Source organism: Natator depressus, chromosome 2 (assembly GCF_965152275.1).
Source record: "Natator depressus isolate rNatDep1 chromosome 2, rNatDep2.hap1, whole genome shotgun sequence".
Lineage (NCBI taxonomy): Eukaryota > Metazoa > Chordata > Testudines > Cheloniidae > Natator > Natator depressus.
In genome coordinates this window covers 109,150,038-109,174,672 of record NC_134235.1, presented here as the reverse complement: position 1 = coordinate 109,174,672, position 24,635 = coordinate 109,150,038, and the positions used below count along the sequence as shown (strand labels likewise).

Here is a 24,635-nt window from a genome sequence, read left to right as displayed (position 1 = left end):
TATGTACTTTGAGTTTTGATTTGTCTAATGTCTTAATAATTTTCATGATGTGTTAACTGATATGTCCAGTGTTTAGCTGCTTTTACAGTATAGCAATAAATGAATCCTTGGAGTGCATGCAGCACTAAAGGTCTGGTCTTAATTTTGTAGAGAGGTTTTTTTTTTTTCCCAGTGCTAATATTTTGGTTTCCCTTTTCCCCCTCTTTCTCGTTCCAGAATCCAGAGCAGCTGCTGGAGCATTGTGCTCACAGGGAGATGATTCCTCATGAAGTCACTGGATCCCCTTCAGAAATCAAATGTGACTTTCCATTTATCAGACTGAAATCAGAACCAGCCAGACAGTGAAGCAAGAACAGTGGAGGGGGGACGGCGAAAGATGAAATCCAACCAAGAGAGGAGCAACGAATGCCTGCCGCCCAAAAAGCGAGAAATCCCCACCACCAGCCTGCCGTCCGAGGTGAAGCCAGTGATTCTGTCAAACGAAAACCACCGCGCAGACAACTTAACATGGCTCACCAGTACACCCAGCAGCCAGAGCAGCATGGGGGGAAGGCACAGGCCTGGAGGGAGTTCAGTGGAGATTGGTTTACAGCAGGGTTTACACAAAGCACCGTCTACAGGAATGGACTATTCCCCGCCGAGTGCTCCCAGGTCCGTTCCAGTCTCAACAACACTTCCCACAGTGTACTCGCCCGCACTCTCACAGTCAGGGACGCCTGTATCCCCGGTGCAGTACACGCACCTGCAGCACACTTTCCAGTTCGTTGGGCCCCCGTACAGTGGACCATACGCCGGATTCATCCCCTCCCAGTTGATTTCCCCGACAGCCAATTCCGCAACTTGTGCGGCAGCCTCTGCCACTGCTGTTGCAACCACTCCATCCCAGCGTTCCCAGCTGGAGGCTTATTCCACTTTCCTGGCCAGCATGAGTAGCTTAAGTCAGCAGGGGCACAAAGTTGACCAGCATCTAGTCAGGACACCTGGATTGATTGCAGCAGGGTCTCCTCCACCGACCCAGCAAAACCAGTATGTCCACATTTCCAGCTCTCCCCAGAGCACAGTCAGAAATGTGTCTCCTCCAACCATCCCAGTCCATTTGCATCCCCACCAAACGGCGATTCCACACACCCTTACCCTCGGCCCCTCCTCCCAAGTGGTGGTGCAATACTCGGACTCCGGGGGCCACTTCATCACGAGGGATCCTACCAAGAAAGCTGAGAGCAGCAGGCTGCAGGCAATGCAGGCGAAGGAAATACTGAATGGAGAGATCGAGAAAAGCAGGAGGTATGGCCTCTCGCCCTCTGGAGATGTGAGTCTAGTCAAAGCAGGCAATAAATCAGCTCCTCATCATTATGAGACCAGACATGTCGTGGTGCACTCGAGTCCTGCCGAGTACAGTGCACGGGATTCCTCAGGCATCCGGGCCTCTGTTATGGTTGTGCCAAACAGCAGCACACCTGTTACGGAGATGGAGGTACAGCAGGCCACCAACAGAGAAACTCCTCCCTCAGTCCTCAACGACAAGGGAAATCTGCATTTAGGAAAGCCAGCCCACAGGTCCTATGCTTTATCTCCGCAACAGACTATGGGCCATGAGGGGGTGAAAGCGGTCGCCACGCTGTCCCCCCACACTGTCATTCAGACCACCCACAACGCCTCAGAGCAACTCCCTGTCGGGCTGCCTGCGACAGCCTTCTATGCCGGGACCCAGCCGCCGGTAATCGGTTATCTGAGCAGTCAGCAGCAAGCGATTGGTTACCCTGGAAACCTGCCACAGCACCTGGTGATCCCTGGCACCCAGCCACTGCTTATACCAGTTGGCAATGCAGACGTTGAATCATCAGGAGTAGCACCTGCTATAGTCACTTCATCTCCCCAGTTTGCAGCAGTGCCTCATGCATTTGTCACTACCGCCATTCCTAAGAGTGAGAATTTCAGTGCTGAGGCGCTAGCAACCCAGCCAGCCTACCAGGCAGCCGTGGTGCAGGCCCAGATCCACCTCCCGGTGGTGCAGTCCGTAGCTTCTCCAACGGCAGCTCCTCCTACACTGCCTCCTTACTTCATGAAAGGGTCAATCATTCAGTTGGCCAATGGGGAGCTGAAGAAAGTAGAGGACTTAAAAACAGAAGACTTTATACAGAGTGCAGAAATTAGCAATGACCTGAAAATAGACTCCAGCACAGTGGAGAGGATTGAAGACAGCCATAACCCAGGCATTGCTGTGATACAGTTTGCAGTTGGAGAGCATCGAGCACAGGTAACGAGCATTGCAAATTGTGGGCGTAGGTGGAAAGACACCAGTTTTATCTTCCTGGAAACAACTTACCTTATGGCGCCTCGCAAGAGGGAGTTGTGTTCTTAATTCTTCATCTGGCACACACCTAACAGCGCACGCCACGTTAGAGATCTCATGGCCCAAAGTCACCCCTTGTATGGTGCCAGTGGAGTTATACCAGGAATAAATCAGGCCCATTTTATGCAATGGTAGATCTTGTTTTGGGAAACTACGGGACCTGATTCTCCTCTCACTACCAGTTTAAACTCAGTTTAAGTCAGTGGTGTTACACCAGAGTAATGCTGGGGAAAGAGGAGAATCATCTTATGGTTTGACTCTGCCTGGGGGAAGGAATCATTTGTGTACTTGTTTCAAATTGTTAGCTCAACAACCCAGATCATATTGCAAATCTGTAGGCATGAGTACTATTACTTGTTTGTATTAGGATAATGCCAGATGGTCCCAACCAACATCAGAGCTGCACTGTACGTAGTAAAAGAATGGTCCCTGGTCTGAATAGTGTACAATCTAAATAGACAGGACAGACAAAGGACGGCAGGGGAAGCAGACGCACAGAAGGGATTTGCCCAAGGTCACAAAGCAGGTCACTGCCAGACACAGGAATAGAATCCAGGTCTCTGAGTGTCTAATTCATTGCCCTATGCACTGGGACTGTAGGCAGTGATAGTATTGGGAACAGGCCGCATTGTACTTTATAACTAGAGGACCCAAAGAAAGGATCAAATCTGAGCCATGATCCTAGTGGTATTAAAATGTAAAATTACTCAGTTTAAACCTCAAAAAAGTATATGCTTTTCATTCGGACAGCTGATTTTTAGTTTTGCCTGATTCCTGCTTCAGAAGGCTCCAGTACCGTTCAGTCTCGAATGAAAAACTGTCTCTGAGGGGTAAAGAGGGGACAAGGCTGTGAATTTCCATGGCTTGAAATTTGAAGCTCTCTTGGAATGCTTTCACTCACACATTGAAGGCACTGAAACGCTACACAGAGTGTCATTCAGATTTTGGTTATGAGTCGTTTAAATGCTGCATAGGTCTCACGCTGTGTATATTCAAGGGAAATGTTAAAAGAAGAATTATCCCAGAACCTAGGCTACCCAGACTTCTTCACTTTGCGTCATACTGGCTTGCATTGTAAAGAAGGAAATTGTAACTTTGCAAAGGGCCTTTCGGCCCCAGAGTTCAATGGTCATAATTAGTTAATTTGATACTGTCCAATATCCAAGTAGCTCAGATTCCGCAGTGATGAGCAGGGGAATAGATTAGATCAATTAGATAGCAGTTGAGTTCAGAGAAGTATTTGGGTTATTTTTTGAAAAACAAAACAAATCTCAGTACAAGTGGTTTAGATTTGGTTTTAAATATTTCTCTGCAGTGTTCAGAACCCAGACGCCGCACAATGGTGGCTGGTCCATGAGAATCACAAAGAGAGATGGACCAGAAACTAACTGGTTTAGTATTGCTTTCCAAAATGAGTGAGTTGTAGAAGGGAAACAAACGACATCAATGTTGAGGAGTAAATTAGAGCTCTAAAATTCTTTTGGTTTTATCAATCCAAGGCCTATGCTTCCATAACTGCCTGCATACAAGCAGGTTCCTATATATGATCCGCCACTCAGGTAACTGAGCATGCAAATTAGGTGTGCAGTTGTGTTCCCATTTATGCATTGGGGCTTCTGGTATTTTCAGTAATCCATATAAGGAGGCGAGTATATTGTTTTTTTATTGTGTGTGTTTTTATATTAACAGTATCACTTTAAGAGACATAGGAGGATCCACAGAATTGCTTTTCGTTTACAGCCTTCAAATCCTCAGTGATATCACTGCAGGGTAGGCTTAGAGCCTCACATCTCTTCTTCGGCTTCATGATCAGAAAAACAGTCCCTGGATCAGAACCGGTTATTATAATTTGTTTATAAATTGTTGCTTAGAATAATGAGATTTCAAAGATAGTAATTTCCCATCTGCAATCTTCATCTTGCTCTCATTTCTCTCCCTCTCCAGCCAAACCACTGGTCTCTGCACCAGCAGAAGAGGTACAAATTAGTAGGTAGCATTTATGTCATGTCTTGTTCACAGATATGTCAGTGTAGCCAATGCGTTGTAGTGCTGCACACTGGGAAGAGCTCCCTTGCAGAAGGATAGAGTGCCATCATCTGGTAGAAAGCATATTCAGTTGCTGGCTATAAAAACAAAACTGCAAGGCACAGTCTCATCCAGTGAAGTGTCAACTTCTCAAGAAGCCTATAAGAATCCGGCTGACGACATCCCAGTTAAAATACTCCACCAGCTGTGTTTCCCACAAGGGATGCTTCCAGAATTCAGAAAGAGTCACGTAGAGATAGGATTAAAATGTGGGTTTAATTTAGGTTTCCTGTAGATTCCAGAACTTGGGTCTCTTCCCAGATCAGCCATGTCCCAGTATAGCGGCAAGTAATTCTCTGATTTGAATTTGCCTGTTTAGAGAGATATTTTATCTCAGTGTGTCTGAAGTCTCTGATGACCTCATCCACAGTGTAACTTAGATATTTAAAAGCATTTTAACCTCCATTAGTAGGTACACAACAATTACTGTTAGGAAATTTACAATATGAAGAGGATTTAGTTTTGTGTTGAGAGGACAGAAGTTATTCTTGCTACATATATATAGAATAGTAACAGCCCCACATTCTGATATTCTTATATGTAGAATATATATTAGCTCCCAGAATACATTGGGGGAGTATATTTAAATAGGAGCTAATTATAATTAAGTATTATGACTGTAATTTTTTTTTACAATTAGCTCTCATTTATATGTATACGCCCTCCAGTGTATTCTGGGGGCCTAATTATGATATTAGTATAATTTAAAATATAGAGTATTAATATAATCTTAAAATCATGTTGTTACAATCAGCTGTCATTTAAATATACTCCTCCCGATGACTTCTGGGAGCTAATTAGAGTAATGGTGAATTCGCATCTTCAGAGTCTGTACAAAAATTAACTAATCCTCGCACCATATCTGTGGAGTAGGTAATAAAGTATTTTTATCCTCGCTTCGTAGATTTGGAAACCTGGGAAAAAAAGATTAAGTAACTTACCCAGAGCCACACAGGAATTCAGTGGAAGAGCTGTCCTTAGAAATCTGGCATCTGTGGTTCCCAATACCATGCTCAATTCGCCTGACCACACTACTCTATTATGATTATATCATTTCCTATATTTATTTTGATTGAACCAACCCTGGAGATCCTTCCTTACTTTGTTTTGTGCAGTCCTTGTCACCCTGGAGTCAAATGGGAGTTTTGTCTGAAAAAAGACCTAAAGATTTGGAACGTCATTTATAATTCTTAATGTTACTCTGGTAACTGCACACACATCATCATAGCCTGTCTTTTTCCTTGCTGCAAGGAGCAGCCTTAGAAGGAAACAGAAGGTGTACAGTAATTCACCTGTACTTACATTAGATCAATACACACAGTAGAAGCAAAATAACTCTTCTACAGTGCTGGCTTTTTTAAAAAAGGTTTTGGTTCCTGATTATTGTTATGGAACAATGTGCTGCAGTGTTGTCTCCTGATGAAACTAAAGTACAGTTCAAAAAAAGAGAAGGAAGAAAATGATGAACACATCGTTCACCATCTCTGGTTTTTAATAGAATCATAGACATTCAAGATGGAAAAGCCCTATTAGGTCATCAAGTCCATCCCTGCGCCAGCGTAGCATTGTTCCCTTAAGTATATTTTAAGTGCTTCATCCAGTCTAGCTTTCCATCTATTTCTGCACACACAAATCAGTCACTCTTTCTGTTGCTTTGCTCTCCACTTTCAATTAGCCTTGGCACACGGCAACAGAAATAAGAGGGAATTAGACTGTGTTTTCAGCTACAGATAGAGCGCGCTCTCTGCCATATGCTCCTGTGATCGGTACTTCATTGTTCTCTGGTCTGAGTGGCAGTAATTGTATATTCCTGTGAGTGACAGGGAGGCTGTATATTGTATGTTTAAATTTGTTACTCTGTTCTCTTAGCTTCTGAAAGGGCAGCACTCAAGGCCCTGTCTGGCACTGGCAAACAGAAGTTGCTTTCCGTGTGAATCATTGGTTATTCCCCAGTGCTAGTCAGGTTTGGGATCACAGATCTGTGAAGAGCTCTCTATCTGTGATCCCTCCAGTGCTAGGATTGTTTCTCTCTCCAGGATGCCACTCTTCTGACTGTGTGTATGGAGAGCCCAGTGGCACTAAGATTCCAGAAGTCACTGGGTAAGAAATGTATTGTAGGGCCCACATGTTAGAAAGGTTGGAGCAGAAACCACCATACCCATCACTGATAATAAGGGCCCGGTAGAAGGAGGGCCTGTGTATCCTGGGTCCACAGCAGTCAAGCATTACAAATTTGTAATCCACATACAAACCAATGAAACTGAGGGACGGATACTCGGTCTGTGTAGGATTTTGCCACGGTGGTCACAAAACTCCCTGACTTTCAGCCTACAGATCTTTTTCCTAGTTGTTCTATCCTGGGTCGGAGGGGTGGGGGTTTTCCCTTCTTGGTCAGGCAGGGAATTTGATGCTCCAGAAACACTGATGTCTTGAGTCTGCACACATCTTGTGAGACTCACAAAGGGCAGAGGTGTGTGTGTGTGTAGACTCAGTGCTTTCGCAGTGCAAGCTGGACCCTTTCTCCCATGGCAGCACAGTTCCCTCGGAGTGGTGCTGCCACGCTCTTCCCACAGGCTGCTGCCTTTCATATCCTGCCTCCTCCTCAAGCGGAGAGGAGGAGTGACGGTGCAGGGCGGGACTCCAAGTAAGGCTAACCCAGCTTGATCAGCTTCCTCAGCTCACTCCCATTTACTGTCCTCCACACCAGCTCTGCACTGACACCCTTCCTCAGCACGGAGAGAGTGAAGAGGCACCACTCCCCTCTGCACAGCCCCAGCACTGGGCTGGCGGAGAGCAGAGAGCCTTCCACTGTCTCTCTGGAACTGCGTGAATTACACCCTTTTATGGGATGCTGAGCTCTCTGAACCCCTATGGACTTTAATGGAAGATGAGGGTGCTCAGTCCTTCCCAGGATTGGACTCTCATACAGCAGCATAAGCAGAGAATGATGGTGCGACACGTATTATCTTAAGGCATTTGTGCCTTTATTTTCCATGTTCCATGTTTGTAGCTGGACTGATCTTTGGGATCATTAAAAGTGGCCAAAGTACAGTAGCTCAGTCAGACTTTAATACACAACAGAGGAAGAAACTTGACCAGAAAGTAGACATTCAGTCCACAAATTAACAGCTGCAGCCCTTTTACTAGGTAGTTTCTACTTCATTGTTTGGTAAAGGAACTATAGCAATGAGCCGCAAACCTAAAGTTCTTGCATGTCTGCGTTGCTGTGTAAAATCCACTGCAGCCTGAGTGATGCGGATGGCATTTCATATAAATTGGCGTTCACAGTGTGTATCACAGGCATTCCAGTGCCAGGGTGTGTTTCCTGAACAACGGAAATTGCTTCCACTAAAAAATGAGTCAGACTGTGAATTAAAATGATTAAATCATTTAGATGAAACATTCGAAGTTATTCTTTGGCTCTCTTGAAAAGTTTTGACTGTTTTCACAAATGGTTTTTACAACACTGGGATATAAAGGATCTCAGCAGCACCTTCAGATATGCTTCAAGAGGGACGTACATTTTATTTTCTTTATTGTTTAAATCCTAGAAATATGGAGACATGATTTTTAAAAGAGTCTCGCTTCTCTCCTAAGAAAATACAGCAAGGCCGGGTGATTCAGATGGAGTCACCTTTTTTAAAAAAACCTTAATGCACAAGCAAAAAATGCAGGACATGTTCACTCAAGCCCCACTTTGGGGAGGGACTAAAGTTTCATTGCTTATGAAAATCAGCTGTCTTTTTAACCAGGGTTTTTTTTTACAGGCAGTTGTCTAAAACAGAGGCAGTTCCTAGTTTTCTTCTTTCTAAAATGTGTCCCATCTCTAACAGAGCTATATCCTGTTTGTTTGAACATCATTACTGAACCACAGAAATACCTCAGTGGTTAGCATCCTGCCATCTTTGTTATTTAAGATCACCACCTGCAATTTTGGAGGGTGGTTTTAATGAATTACATGTTAAGTACATGCTTACATATTAAACCCTGTAGAAAGTAGTTAGACATGTAATGCAAGCATTGCTTACATACAGCTGAAGATGGGAGTCAGTGAGCAGATGTACATTTCACTGAACAAGAAGTACCCCTTTGGAGAGTACATGGGGCATCTTGAGAGAAAATGAAAGAAGACCAACAGAAACAGAAGAGAAGAAGGAAAGATATAGAGAGGAGGTAGTAAAATCAAAGAGAACTAATAGACTAGTAGATTCAAAGTCAGCTGGTTGATCCACATCTAGATATGCACTGTACAACCAGCAGCTTCCGTTCAGGTCATCACAAGCTACTGGGGTCCTCAGCACTGTTGAAAACCAAGCCACTTACGTAGTTCCTTGTATATAACATTGAAAACTTTGGCTCTGGAATACTTTCTATATTATGAAGTAGCAATGGTTGGTATATACCATCTATAATTCATTGATTAATAGAGTTTAAGGCCAGAAGGGACCATTATAACACAAGTCATAATCCATTGATAAAATGTAGGTGTAACCAACATCTTCGTTGTTGTTTGTAATTCTTTATTGACAGACTGGTCTAAAAAGTATTGTCAGACCAGTTGTCATCGTATTATTTGAATTACAGTAGCACCTAGCAGATCATTTGTTCTTTTAATGTTCCGGCACTGTTTTAAAAAAAGAAACACATGCCTAGTGCCGGTAACCTGCATCTTTTTAAATTCTTTATGTTCATCTTACTCTGTTAGGAAGATACTGTGCCTAGGGAATTTCTAAAATGCTAATCGTTGGCCTAATCATACAAGTATATAGTATATATTTATGGATGTTTTAAGAAGTTCATTTAGGCATAATCAACAGAGTCATAATCTGCAGCCGTCTACTTTTGCGTATTAGGGATTTACAGTGTAAACCCTAGTATGTGAAACGTAAATCTAAGCAAAATGTAATGGGGCTCCTTGGTTCATTGGGCTGGGAGGGCTGCACAGTGAGTTCCAAGAGAGCAGAAAGTACCTTGCGTCATTCTCAAGCTGTCCTTTCTGCACAACAGTGGCGGTGGAACTGAGGCTCCAGAGGGAGCTGCTTCCAGCCCTACTCGGCAAGACAATGCCACTGGGGTGGAAGAGAAGTATTTGGGAGAACTGAAGGGATCCTAGCTATCTTCCCCCACTACCAAACAGCATTATGAAATGTCACAAGTCTTTGTATGCATTGGCATTGTAGCTGTGTTGGTCCCAAGATATTAGAGAAATGAGGTGGGTGAGGTAATATCCTTTATTGGACCAACTTCCATTGGTGAGAAAGACAAGCTTTCGAGCTACACAGAGCTCTTCAGGGCTGGGAAACATACTCAGAGTGTCAAACCTAAATACAAGGTGGAATGGATTGTTTAGCATAGGTAGTCAACACATGTTTCAAGGGACCATTGAAGGTGAAATGGCCTGTTAACACCCCTCCAGTCATAGGGGGGAAATGAAGAAGGGTGGTTGTTAGTGGGTTACATATATTGTTGTAATAAGCCATAAATCCAGTGTGTCTATTCAGTCCATGATTTTTAGTGTCTAGCAGAGTTAATGAATTTAAGCTCCCAGGCTCGTCTTTTGAAAGTGCTGTGCAAATTTCCGTTGAGGATGGAAACCGAGATAGTGATTGCTTTGCAGAAAGTGTTCACCCACAGGTGATAGGGTGTTTTTGCCTTTTATCATTTTCCTGAGCGGAGTGATTGTCTGGTTTCCCCCACATAATTGTTGTTGGGGCATTTAGTGCACTGGACAGGGTACACCACATGTTGTGATAGGCATGTGTAGGGACCCATGGATTTTGAAAGGTGTGCTGTGGGGGGTATTGATCACTGTAGCAGTGGTGATATGTCTGCAAGTTTTGCATTTGTTGTGCTTGCAGGGTCTGGTGCCGCTTTGAGTTGGTGTGTCCTGGTCTGTGGGGAGTGTGCTTCTGATAATGAGACTGGGAGGTTGTTTGGAGGCCAGAATGGGGGGTTCAGGAAAGATTTCTTTCAGGATGGGGTCCCCTTTGAGTATAGGTTGTAGCTGTTTGATGATACCCTATATGGGTTCCAGTGTGGGATGGTAGGTAACAACTCTGGGTGTACAGTCAGAGGGGGTTGTATTTCTGTATTATAGCAGGTTTTCTCGGGGTATTGAGGAGAAGCTTGAGCTGCATGTGGAAGACTGAAAGACAATGGTGAGTTTCAAGAAGGGAGAGGAGAGGAGAGGTGGGAAGAGAAGATGAATTTGGCAGCGGCATTTTGGATAGACTAGTGAGGAGAGAAGGGGAGGCCAGAGAAGTGGAACAATATGTTTAGCAATGTGCTGGTGTTTGGGCAATTGAAATAGAACAAAGGGCATTTTTGGAGATAATGGAACAGGAGAAGCAGGATTTGGGGGAGGGTTTACATGGGAGAGGAGAAGGAAGGAGGGTTTAGAGAGACCGCTCTCTCTCTCTGCATCACACTAGGGGAATGTGAGTTCATGACAGCTGTTATCAATATTGTGCCATAAGTTAGATTGTAAATCTGCAAATCTCAAACCATTGTACAAGAAGGGTAAGTATCATTATACTTATTATTCAAATGGAGAAACCGAGGCAGAGAGCGGTTAACTGACCTGTACTAGGTCACCCAGCAGGTCAATGGCAGAGCTGGGAATAAAACCCACATCTCTTCTCTCTCTATCCTGTGCCCCAGCCACACTAGTCTTCCTATAATCATTCATTTGGTTGACATTCAGGAAGATACCAGAGTTGTTCTTTGAATAGTGCCCCTGTTGGTGCTCTGCTTCAGGTGTGTGTGTGTTCCTGCACCTTTGACTGGAGATTTTTGGTAGCAGTGTCTGTTCTGCTGGCACATGCGCCCTACACATCCTCCTGCCCCATACAGAGGCTATATAGGGCTGGGTGGGTGAACCATCCTTCATTCCTTCTCAAGTGTCTTTGGCCAGAGATGTAGTCTAGCATATGACTGTTTGCTTTGTACCTGTTTCCCTCTTTTTATTAGTGTTTTAGCTTTGTAGTTAGCTCTTAGTAGTAATTGGCTTAGTACCTTATAGTTGGAACGTTTGTTCCACTTTTCTTATCATAAATAAATAAATAGTACATTTTTGTTTTTTTCTTTTTCCCCTATTGAGGGGTTGGAACAATTTTTCTTCTGTCAGGGATGCTGGGCTACCCGGGATTTAAACGGTGCCTCTCTTGTCAAGAAGTAATCCCTGCTAGTAACAGGCACTCTCACTCCATTTGTTGCTTGGGAGACTCTGCCGTTCCCAACAAGCGTAAAATCTGCTCTTCTTTTAAAGTAAGATCCAGGGAGATTAATTATAGATTATTAATGATGGAGCAGGCTTTGGACCCAGGTAGAGAACTTCCCTGTATAGGGACCCTCCATGTCTGTCTCATCATCATCGAGATCACAGTCACCAAGAACTTCCAGGGGGAAGACAGCACTAAAACCCCTGTCTCCAACACTGTGCTTGACTGAGGTACCGATAACCATTATTGCCCTTATATAAATCCATGGTACGCCCACATCTTGAATACTGTGTACAGATGTAGTCCTCTCATCTCAAAAAAGATACACTGGCATTAGAATAGGTTCAGAAAAGGGCAACTAAAATGATTAGGGGTTTGGATCGGGTCCCATATGAGGAGAGATTAAAGAGGCTAGGACTTTTCAGGTTGGAAAAGAGGAGACTAAGGGGGGTATGATAGAGGTATATAAAATCGTAAGCGGTGTGGAGAAAGTGAATAAGGAAAAATTATTTACTTTTTCCCATAATATAAGAGCTAGGGGCCACCAAATGAAATTAATGGGCAGCAGGTTTAAAACAGATAAAAGGAAGTTCTTCACTCAACGCACAATCAACCTGTGGAACTCCTTGCCTGAGGAGGTTGTGAAGGCTAGGACTACAACAGGGTTTAAAAGAGAACTGGATAAATTCATGGAGGTTAAGTCCATTAATGGCTATTAGCCAGGATGGGCAAGGAATTGTGTCCCTAGCCTCTGTTTGTCAGAGAGTGGAGATGGATGGCAGGAGAGAGATCACTTGATCATTACCTTTAGGTTCACTCCTTCTGGGGCACCTGGCATTGGCCACTGTCGGTAGACAGGACACTGGGCTGCATGGCTTTGGTCTGACCCAGTATGGCCGTTCTTATGTTCACACCACCGATACTAAGAGCATTCCTCTCCAAGCTTAAGAAAGGAGATAAGCCAAGCAAAACATAAGACCTCAGGCCCTGAGATGAGTGCTAGTGAGGCTCCAAGTACTTCGGGTACCATGAAGCATGTTTAGCCTTCACCTAAGTGCCAAGCGGTAAAGGGTTTGATACCAAAGACTGCTACTACGAAGAGACCAGCTTCAATGGAATCCCCAGTCTCGTCGGCACCGATGTCAGTGCCTCGCACAACAGCCTCTGCAACACCATTGGTGCCAGTACTGAGTTCTGTTGTGCGTCTGATACCACAGGATTTTTAGTACCCAAAAAGACCTTATGGTACCGAATGAGCTTGAGTCTCCACTCCTTGCAAACTCTGGACGTCTCTCGGTGTCAAGGCTGCATGGATCACTGACTGCTTATGTTTCTGGGAGACCTGCTTCTCCATTTTCAACTGTCCATGAGGAAGGATTGTCACCTCTGATGCAATACGTGGAAGATCTGCAATTTATTCCAGGAGATGTTATTCCCAGTTGCATATGCAACAGCAGAGGCAGGACACCAGAGCCTTGCCTTCCAACACTTGAGATGACCAGCGTTGGATTCCTCCCCCCATGGCTATGGTCTCCCTCATTGGCCTAACTGGGATCCATGGGCAATGTACTGCCAGCAATTTTGAGAGACCTCAACTCAGTCCCACAGGGAACACACAAGACCTCATTCTCTGGTACCATTCACCCCTCCTCCCCATTCTGAGCTGGAGGAAACCTTTGAGGAGCAAGAGGCAAGGGCAGATAGGAAGGTTATCCCCCTCACAAACATCTCGTCATCACTGGATGAGGCAGTCATCACACCAGTGCCATCGTTAGCTGATGACTTTAGACAATTCCAGGACCTGATGAAGCCCTGCAAATTCCCCTGGAAGACATCCAGGTTTCCCATCACAAGCTCCTGGATGCATTGCACACCTCTACCTCAGCACATGTGACACTGCCAATTAACAAAACTCTCCTGGAGCCAGCCAAGTCCATTTGGCAAACTCCAGCAGTGGCTCTCTTTACATGCAAGAGGGCTGATTTAAAAAAAACCCACCTATATCCTGTCCAGGGATTCTGATCTTTTATTTTCTCATCCAGCGCCAAACTCCTGTCATGGACGCAGTCAACGGAGGGGGCAGGCAGCATACCCCAAAAGCCACCCCTTATAATAAGGAATAGAAGTGTCTGGACCTGTTTGCTCAAAGAGTTATTTGTCAGCAACACTTCCGGATAGCTAACCACCAAGAGTTGACGTCAGAATCTGACTACCAGAACTACGAGACATTTAATGCTTCTATTGATCATTTACCACAGGAACATTGAGAACAGTTCAGCGCCATAATAAAGGAAGGTCAACTTTTGGCAAAAACTGCACTGCAAGCTTCACTCTTCGCGGTGGACACTGCAGGCAGGTCTATTTCTGCTGCAGTAGTGGTGAGACAAGCTTCCTGGTTTCAGTTGTCTGGGTTTCCACATGAGGTACAATTGATTCTGGAAGATTTACCTTTTGATGGCCAGAAGCTTTTCACAGACTTCACAGGTGACAGGTTTTATACCCTAAAGAACTCGAGAGCAACACGTAGGTCTTTAGGGATACACACACCTGAAAATAGAAGGATGTTTAGCAGGTGTCAGTTGACACAAAGATCCCATCCTGCTTAATTTTCTGCCTTCCCTAGGCCACCGGGACCACAGGCTAAGAGGTTGAGGTTTTTTTAAAAAAAAACCCTATCACTACCTCAGCTGCTTCATCTCAGTCTTCAACATCGTCCAAACATCAGTTTTGATGATTTGGTCAAGTCCAGACCAGCCAATGGCCAGGTTTAATCAGCTGCACAACAGAACCTTCCTTCCTCAATTTGGACACACCTCTCTCTATTTCGTTAAGCATGGGAGGCTATAACATCAGACAGATGTGCATTGGAGGTCATTACTTGGGGTTATACTATCCAATTTACATCCACTCTGCCCTTCCAACCTCCTTCTCCATTCCTCTTTAGGGATCCCTCTCATGAGCAATTGCTGACAAACGAGATCTCATCACTTCTTCTACGTCTGGGAGCCATAAAGCCAGTCCCACTTCAACACAGGGGAAAAGGGTACTCTTCAAGATATTTTCTGATACCCAAGAAAAATGAGGATTGGAGGCTGAGACTAGGTCTCAGGCAATTCAAGATGGTGTCCCTAGCAGCTATAATTCCCTCCCTCAAAGATACATACTTCCACATAGTGATTCAGCCTTCTAACAAAAGATTTCTTCGTGTCACTCTCAATCACAATTATTACCAGTACTGGGTCCTAGTCTTCAGCCAGTTATCCACCACAAGGGTGTTTTAGAGTCATGGAGGTCGTAGCTGCCTACCTCTGTTGTCTAGGATTAGCTTTCTTTCCCTACCTCAACAATTGGCTCCTCAAGAGAGATATGGTTGGCAGTTTGAACAACTTCACTGTTCCGAAGTCTAGGCCTGCCGATAAAACTAGAGAAATCCATCTTTACCTCTACAAAAGAAATTCTCTTTATAGAGCGCTTCTAGATTTGATAATACGCAGAGCTTATCTCCCTCTCAGCTGGTTCTCTGCTCTAAAGACTCTTCTACAAAGAGCGTAGCTCCGCTCTCAAGTTCCAGCAAGGACATGTTTGCAACTATTGGGACACATGGCAGCTTGTGTTTTTTTGACACAAAATACCAGGTTGCATCTTCAATGTCTCCAGGGGTGGCTCAGGACTGTTTATGTACCCTACAGGCCCAGAGCGGCCTGGGGGATTAGTGGGGGGCCTGGTGACTGCAGCAGGAAGCAGAACGACCCAGCCCCAGCCCGCTCCGCTCCTCCTGCCCCAGCCGTGTTGCTCGGGGGAAGGGGTCCATCCCCCCGACCCCCCCCCCCACACACACACACACACACTGGCGGGTGTGGAGCCAGCGGAGTGGAGCGGGCTGGGGCTGGGTTGCTCTGCTTCCTACCACCACCCGTGAGTGCGGGGGTAGGCCTGACCCCTGCTGCCGATGCAAACCCGCCCCCTCCCCCCCCGCCAATCCCCTGGGCTGTGTCCGTCACTGGGGGATGGGGCTTCGGAGAAGGGGTGGAAAGTGAGGGCGGGAAGAGGTGGGGCAGAGGGAGTTGTCCCAGGCCCCATGCCCCTGTAGGAACTCACAGGGGGGCCAGCTGGGGGATGGGGCTGGCCCCCCACGCTGCTGCATACAAAGCATGCAGCTGCGTAGGGCGCCGTGAAATTTGGGGCAATTTGGTGCCCCACATTTTGTGGTGCCCTACGCAGCTGCGTATTCTGCATATGCCTAAGGATGGCCCTGCCTTGAGCCATTCGCTACGTGCTTGCTGTTACATCAGTCTATGAGGACTGCCTTCTTGGTGACCATCATTTCTTCTTGAAGGGTTAGGGAGATACAGGCTCTAATGGCAGACTTTCCCTTGTTCCCCAAGGAGAAGGTATTTTTATGACCCCATCCAAAGTTCTTACTTAAGGTTTCCTCTCAATTTCATATCATCCAAACTAGTCATCTTTCATTTTTTCCCTAAACCACGTCCGTTTGCTTTTCCTACACTAGATGTTAAGCAGGTGTTAGCTTTTTTTCTTGGACAGGACTAGGCCCTTCAGGAAGACCCCAAGACTTTTTTTTTCTGTTGCAGATAGCTCTAAGGGTGTGCCTGTCCACACTCAGACTTTCTAAACAGATTATTGCCTGCCGTGGCTCTGCTGAGCTTACACCTCCCCTAAAAGTGACTGCATGCCCTACCAGATCACAGTCTACATCAGTAGCTCTACTCAAAGATGTTCCAGTTGCTGAAATCTGCAGGGCTGCAACATGGGCCTCGGTGCACACGTTTTCCGACTATTGTGCTCTAATTCACACTGCAAGATCAGATGCGGTATTCGGCAGTGCAGTTCTTTCTTCAGTGATGGACCCTGATCCTCGCTCCTCCCTCCCCTGTGCGGAGCAGGGTCCATCACTGAAGAAAGAACTGCATTGCCTGGTCCAAAATTCCCACCTCCTTAAAGGGTTACTGCTCGGGAGTCACCTAAAGTGGGGTACCCACAGGCACACTACTCGAAGAAGTTACTCACCTTGTGCAGTAACTGGAGTTCTTTCAAATGTGTTCCCCGATGGGTGCTCTACTACCTGCCCTCCTCCCTCTGCTTCGGAGCTGCCTCTGTGGCTTTACAGTAGAGAAGGAACTGAGGGCAATTTGCCCACACAGCCCTGTATAGCTTCGGTACCGGGCACGAGGATGTGTAGGGCACATGCCCTGGCAGAACTGGCATTACTACCAGAATGCTTCGATCAGAGGCGCATGCACACCTAAAGTGGAGCACCCACAGGGACACACATCTTGAAGAACTCCAGTTAGTGCACAGGGTGAGTAACCGCACTTTCTAAGGGTTAAGGGAAATGTGAATGGCAGGCTATATAAAATAAACGCACAGTGAATAAAGGATTAATAAATGGTATCCTAACTGTTTTTGCCCAGGCTTCATTGCACGTCGTTGAGCAGATGATAAAGATAAGGCTCAAACGTTGTGGTTTTGTGCTGAGGATTGGCCAGTCTCAGAGGGCTTGTTAATGCCATTTTAACAAGGACAAACATTAAGTGTAATGTCCAGTGTAGTGACATTATGGATACTGAATAAGCTTTTACAGGGCACGTATTTATCAGTCTCTCCAGCTAAAACTAAAGAGCTGACCGTAACTGTGTGTGTGCTGAGAACATACTGTAGTGAATCAGTGTTTTCAGATTCATGTTCTCTCTCTCTCTCTCTCTCCCCCTCTCTCTCTTGTTTTCTTCTCTTTCTACAGGTCAGCGTTGAAGTCTTGGTCGAATACCCTTTTTTTGTATTTGGACAAGGCTGGTCATCCTGCTGCCCTGAGAGAACCAGCCAGCTCTTTGATTTGCCATGTTCCAAACTCTCAGTTGGGGATGTCTGCATATCGCTTACTCTCAAGAATCTGAAGAATGGCTCTATTAAAAAGGGCCAGCCCATGGATTCAGCTAGTATCTTGCTGAAGCACTCAAAGAATGACAGTCTAGCTGGAAGTAGACACAGGTATGTGGAGCAGGAAAATGGTATTAATCAGGGAAGTGCACAGATGTTATCTGAGAATGGTGAACTGAAGTTTCTGGACAAAATAGGATTGCCTGCAGCACCTTTGCTCACCAAAACAGAACCCAGCAAGCCCACGGCGACGAGGAAGAGGAGGTGGTCGGCCCCTGAAACACGGAAACTAGAGAAATCAGAAGAGGAACCACCTTTGACTCTTCCCAAGCCTTCTTTTATTCCTCAGGAGGTTAAAATTTGCATTGAAGGTCGATCTAACGTAGGCAAGTAAAGGCTGTTTGGGAAAAGGAAATTAGGCTATCCCTTGTCATTTTTATCCAGATTACTGTACTGTAGACTAAATAACCCAGTATTTACATGTTATCATCTTATTTTAGGTTTATGTTATAACCTTGTTGTTATAGTTGCAGCTGGTATTATGCAGGAGACAGGTGCATATGTTTTTCCACAAGTGTTTTGTCAGTGACTAGGTTTATTGAGAGCTACAGAAGGGGCAGTATCTGCTTCACGCACCCTTAGTGGAAATGAATGTGTTGTCATGGCTCCTGTTTTCTGTCACCTAGTGTAGAGCAGACTCCAGCTGTTCTTTTTTCTGTGAGGTGACGAGAAGGGAACTGTAGCAGAGATAAACTGCACTGCATGCATTGTGTGTGTTTCAGTCCCAAGGAGGGATTGCCGCTCCCTGGCTGGGTCATTAGGAGGTTCTCTCGTGCCGAGAGAACTCTTAAGAACCCAACACACACACACACACACACACATTATTAAAAAAGGATCAGACAGTCTTTGACACATTTCACAATCAAACCAACTCTTAGTCAAGGCTCTACAGTATATATATTTTCCCCCATGGGGTCCGACTGCACTGAATTTTATTCATAAAGTGACTGCCACGCAGATGTTTCTTTTCAGCTTGCTAGTGCAGTTCCATTGCCAGAGTGTAACATTCAGTAAGGTCCTATGCTTGCATTGTTACACTGCTTGTTTTTCTTAATGACATAGCCAGGGCGAGGGAAGCCTAAAGTTTGTTGGGTCCCCTAGCTAAGGGGAAACTCCTGGTTCTGTGCAGTGTTAGATAAACTGATCAGGTTACGCCATTAACATTTGCTTCCACAAGGTAGACACGTACTGCCCCTTTGAGAGCGCAGACATAAATTGTTTGCATTTAGGTTGCAAATCTTTGTCTTTAACTCTAGTACTGTTTTTAGTTCATGACGATGGACAACTGGTGCCACTTTTTTCAAAATTCAGTGTGACACAAGGAATCGGATGTTGAAGATGAACATAGAATGTCTTTAAGCACTTAAAATGCTGTTCACGCTTTCTTGTCGAGCATCCTGGTCTAACACTCAATAAGTACTGTATCTCACTTTAATCTGTTTGAGGGGGAAAAAAGAATCTATTCAACACTGTTAACTACATATGACTATGTAGAGTTTTCTCACAAGCAAGATGTTGGAAATTTTAATGTGGTTTCAAAGGGATGAATGTGAATTATTGAACTAGTATGTGACAGTCATTGTCCACAAAGGACTACTTAATAGGAGGCACTTTTAAAACTTTAATGCTTGAGAAAGAGTTAAAGGCATATGCGAGCTGACAGATAATAAAAGAATAAGAGAGAGGAAAAAGGAAAGAGGAAAAAAATCATTATTGTCCAGTGTTTTTGAAAAAGATGGACTTTAAAGAATCTTGCAATTTGCACATCTTGAGTTTATCATTTGTGTGGTATTCCTGCAGTTTTTACCTAATAATGTTGTGGGGAAGGGAGGGGGACTGAGAGAGCATAAACAAATGTAGCAATTATTTACTAACCTGCCTAAGCTCTATGCCATTTTATAGAGTTACGTTCCTTTAAAGTTCATTTTTGGTCTTTCTGCCATATCTGTCGCACAGAACCAGGTCCTAGCAGGACAACTCGGAGAATTTTTCTTCAGATACATTGAGAGAGTTTTCCAGAAAAGACATCTCTACACATAAGCAGGATTTTATAAAAAAAACAACAACCGTTATTATTTTATTATTATTATTATTTGTTGTTTTAATGACATTTTCCAGTTGAAATACAATCTAGATTTCAGAGTTTGGTACAAAACAGTGAGAGGGAATGGGGGTTTCAGACAGTTAAGTCTTTTTTGTTCCCGGTAATCTGAAACAAAGGTAGGGCCGGATCCTTAGAGGTGCTGTGCATCTTTGGCCCACATCTTTCTACAGGAGGTGCAAATACTAAGCACTTCAGGTCTGAGCTGAAGCCCATTGCATTCAATCCCATTGGTTTCAGTGGGCTTTGGATTAAGCCTTTATATTACTATTACTTTTGGTTTGTAATTGAGTTTGCATCCTTCAAGTACTTTTGAAGAAGCTGTACTAATAGGGAGAAGTAGGCTATAAAAGTTCTTAATTAGAGATACAGTATCTAAAGTGAACAAATTCCTTAAAAATCTCATTTTCCCTCTCCTAAAATACAGTATTTCCAGCTCCTTTATTTACAAAAAATCTGAAACCCCCCCAGCTTTTTGGTTCTTCTGTTCGTTACTTGAAATTTAGCTCACACCAGAACTAACTGGTTTTATACCATTTTCTGCGGTGCACCAAAAACATTTAAATAAGTTTAAAATAGCTTGAAACTTTTCTTGAATTTCATTAACCTCTCAGCAGGCTACCAAATAGCTGAGCAGGTTCATTCTCATGGTCACACTGCTTATCTAGTGCTGTACTTTTTTTTAACATTTCTGCTCAGAGAACTTGCTTAATCTTCCATATACTCCGCTCAGGGCACTTGCAATTTATTGTTGTTTTGTTTGTTTTGTTTTTGTTACGTTTTAACCTTTGATGGTAAGAAGAATAGAAAGATGTGGGCAGAATTAGATTTTAGTTCACGTTAGTACCACTATATTCATAATACACATACTCAGAAAATCTGAAATAAAACCACACACACATCTTTTTGGCTAATAAAGAAGCAGGGACTCTTAAACTGACTGGATCTATTCTACTAACACTAACAGTAAACAAATAAAAAAAGTTTGGAGCAATAGGAATGTATTAGTTCTGTGCTGGTATTTCAGATTTAGGAATTCTGAAATAATTGGTTCCTTCCAAGCAATTGTCCCTTTTTGTGCTTTTGCTTTTTTAGGATGTGCAATACTTTATGTGCCAATGTAGACCCACCCACGTGGTGGTAGCTAGATCTCACACCCTCTTCCACTTTCACCTTTTTGTTTTCTTTCACTGTTTTCTCTACCCCCCTCCTCCCAAAAAACAAAAAAACAAACAAAAAAAAAGTGTTTAGGGCCTTATACCTCCCTTGATTGGGGGCACAGAATCTGTATGTAGTTAACAAGTGTGGCACACATGGATCGATGGCCCTGGATGGTCCATATTCTTTCAAATGTAAGACCCTGGCCTCCGCAATATAAAGAAGAAGATCCAGAAAAAGGCTTAGTGGATGTTCCCCCCACACACACAAAAAAAGATTTTTAAAGGGGGGATAAGAATTTTGAGAATGTGAGGGACCTGTAAATCACAAACAGTTCAGTCATGAGTAAATAACATCGTCTCTTACATGAGTGAAAGCAGCCTTCTACAGCACCATCAGTGTCATTTTCTCTTCAAACTATGCCTGTAACTGTTACTTTATATATATAATATACGTATACTTTACATGCTCTTGTATATGAATGTTACCATCTGCGTGATGTACAATGTGGGTGAAATTCACCCCTGTGCAAAAAGCCAGCACAAAGCCTATACACCACTTATGTCACTAACTGGTGCATTAACTTGGTATTGGCTCTCTGTACAGGAGGGAATTTCACCCCTAAATGGACAGAAAGAAGTGACTACTTTCAGTTGGCTGAATCTGGTTTGCCTGGTGGCATCTGGAGTTTGGCAGAGCCATGACCCCTTATTCACATGAGTAAATCCTTAATCCAGTGGGGCGAGTTGCCCCATTGATAGCTCAAAGGAGTAAGGGTATGTGTGCTCTCCAGCAGAATAGCTACAGCTCTGCCACACACAGTAGTGTACACACTTCCTACATAGACGGAAGGGGCTTTCCGTCAGCGTAGTGAATCCACTTCTCTGTGATGTAGGGCTAGGTCAGTGGAAGAATTCTAGCCACATCTACACTGGGGATTAGGTGGACCTAACTGTGGTGCTCAGGGTATGAAATTTTTCACAGCCCTGAGCAACATTGCTAGGTCGATCTGATTTTTAAGTGTAGATGTGGCTAGAATTCTTGTGCCTTGAGGTGCACAGTGAAAATAACAATCACGGGCATAGAAATATTTAGGTGAGTTCGGTGTAAAAGGATTAATCATGGGCCTCTTTACAGTGTCCACTTTGCAATATTAACTGACAAGTCGTCTTTTTTTTTTTTGTACCAGACCTGTTTAGTTTACAATGAAATGAATACAATCACCAAGAAATCTAGTCAGGGCAAAACAAAAAAATAAACAAGAACCTCTTTATAGGGATTTCTAAAAAACAATCTCTCTCTCTATCTCTCTCTAGATAATGACTGTTCCTTATAGTGTTTAACTTAGGCATCGTTTCAGTTTGTCTGGGCCACATCATGGGGAATTTGGAGTTTGATGTCACTTACCTCAAGTCCTTTAGTTGAAACCCAAATTGGATTTTTGTTTGAACTGTTTAATGATTTTGTACATCGTTGTTGTGGGGTTTGGGGGGGATTTTTTTTAATGTATGTGGGGGGGGGGGTTCCGTTTTTTTTAACCCTGTCGTCACTTGGTTAAACCGTTGTTCTGTCATTTTCTCAGCACCAGGAAGTGACATCACTGCTCTTGTTTCCCTAAAGCAAGGAACATTTAGAAACCTTTCACACCTCTTACTCAGGGACGGGGCTGGCGTATGTGTGGTACACTGATGTGACCAGAAGCAGCACTTTTACTGCTCTGGAGTAGGGATGTACAATTTCAAGGACAAGTTTGGATTTCCTGCATCTCGTGGATTAATTTTGTAGATATCACATAGATTGCAATACAAAGCAGCAGATTCAAAGTGAACCATAGCTGTTGGTTACCATGAGACTCTCTCGTTGCACAGAGATTAATTTTACCTAAGTATGTTGCCAATGGTAAAGAAAATGATGAAATTCTGTTAATGCATGTGACTACTAAAATGAAAAAAAAATGTTTCAGGGAGAACGAATCTGAGCTATTTTAAAAATACTAATAGTGTTATTTCACTAGCACTCACTCGGGTTCTTAGTATGTAATGCCATGGGCACTAGGCCACAGTTCTGCCAACACTTATGCACATGCTTAACTTTAAGTATCTGATTAGGCCTATTGAAGGCAGGGGGACTTACATGTTAATGTTAACTACAGGTATAAGTGTTTACAGAAATTAGTGGCTCGATCATTTAGAGCCAGATTCTGATCTTAGTTACAACAGCGATATGTTTGGAGTAACTGTTGACATCAGTGGAGTTAGTCCAGACTTGCATGCGTGTAACTGAGATGAGAATTTGACCTCCTGTTGTCACTTCTATTATGAAGCATACGCAAAAACGGGAAAGTGGAGACAGCACCAGACAACAGCAGAGGCCAATCTGTGGACTTACCCAGTGTTGATATGAAAAGCAAAGGAATTTTAGCAGTGTGTGGTCAGTGCTTTTCTTTTCATGGCTTTTTTTTTTCCCAACCCCCAAAATCCTGAAATAAAAAAGAGTCCACCCACAAATGTGGACACAGACACACACACACACACACACACACACACACACATATATATGAATATAAAAGCAAATAACTATTATGTTCAGTTGATTTCATATCCTTTTCAAGGACAGGGTTGTGTTTTCTGTTGATAAGGAAATTCCAAACAAGTTGCACACCTCTACTCCAGAGTTAATTTCTTTTACATAGACGACCTCGCTTCAGATGTGTTACCTTACTGATAGGATCTTTTCTTGTAGCACTATACCTTGTGGGAATATTTTTTTGATGTAAACCTAATTTGAGAAGCTTACCAAAAAAAAACTTTTTGGAAGCACTCACATTGAGGAGTACAGGTAATGTTTTTAAAAATTGCACAAAAGAAAAATGAATGTTGGAATGATTCATTCAGTGTTTGAAAAAGAGATGGATCTGTTGAAACAGTGTGTTTCATACCTTGTTTGTAAAAAAAAAAAAAAAAAAAGTTTTTTTTTAAATACAAAAGCAGAAAAGGTTGAAAGTTACATGTGTTTTGTATATAGAAACTGTCACGTTTAGATGATCTGATTTGTATTGGCTCTGGACAGGAAGAATTATATAGTTAAAAGGCTCTTAAAGAACAACTGTGCTCAATTTTCTGTTCATATCACATAAATCCTGATGCGGGGGAAAGGGGGGAATGTTTGTTCCTGCGCTGAAAATATATCTTTAAGCACCCTGTGTAGTTTAGATTCTGAAGCCATTGTAACTTCCTTACTCCCTCTGGGATGCTGTTCTACATTTTCAGCACTTCCTGTTCCAATCAACCCAAAGACTATAACTTGAACAAGAAGTGTTTATAACAAGGAATCCTCGCTTACCAGTAAATAAGAGTAATATCCAACGAGACATGGCCTTTTGTGTACACACACCCTCCCACCTCATTTAAACAGGAGGTAAAGACATGAATTTCAGTTTTTCCAGATATGCTCTGAGCTTGGACAGGTTCTTTCTCATTTGATTTAGAGATTCATGTTATTCACAGGCCAAAATGAAAGAATCCTGGAGCAATTTCCAGGGAAAGGGCCCTTTCCTTGGCCAAAGGTCAAGTTGGACAGCTGCGAGCCTACGCACCGCGGGGATAAACAGTTAACTTTCAGAACCCTTCTCTCCCTCCCCTGACAGCCTGTAATGCAAGCTTCAGTTCTGATACCTAACAGTCACATGGGGAAAAATAATTACCACGTTAAAATGACCCCTTGACACCCAAAAGAATGGCCCCAACAAATGTATTAGAATGAA

The 24,635-nt window shown here is 43.6% G+C and overlaps 1 protein-coding gene across 9 annotated transcripts in view; it reads left to right on the top strand.

Moving 5' to 3' along the window:
* ATXN1 (ataxin 1) overlaps positions 1-22,298 on the top strand; it is a 265,370-nt gene extending 243,072 nt beyond the window's left edge. For 8 of the 9 annotated variants that reach the window (XM_074944837.1, XM_074944831.1, XM_074944836.1 and 5 more), the window contains 2 exons: positions 217-2,257; positions 17,417-22,298. In XM_074944837.1, coding sequence (XP_074800938.1) covers positions 377-2,257; positions 17,417-17,947 — 2,412 coding nt within the window. In that variant the 5' untranslated portion in view covers positions 217-376 and the 3' untranslated portion in view covers positions 17,948-22,298. The remainder of the gene's footprint in view (positions 1-216; positions 2,258-17,416) is intronic. The other variant, XR_012638150.1, reaches the window with a different exon arrangement.
* The last annotated feature ends 2,337 nt before the right edge of the window (positions 22,299-24,635 follow it).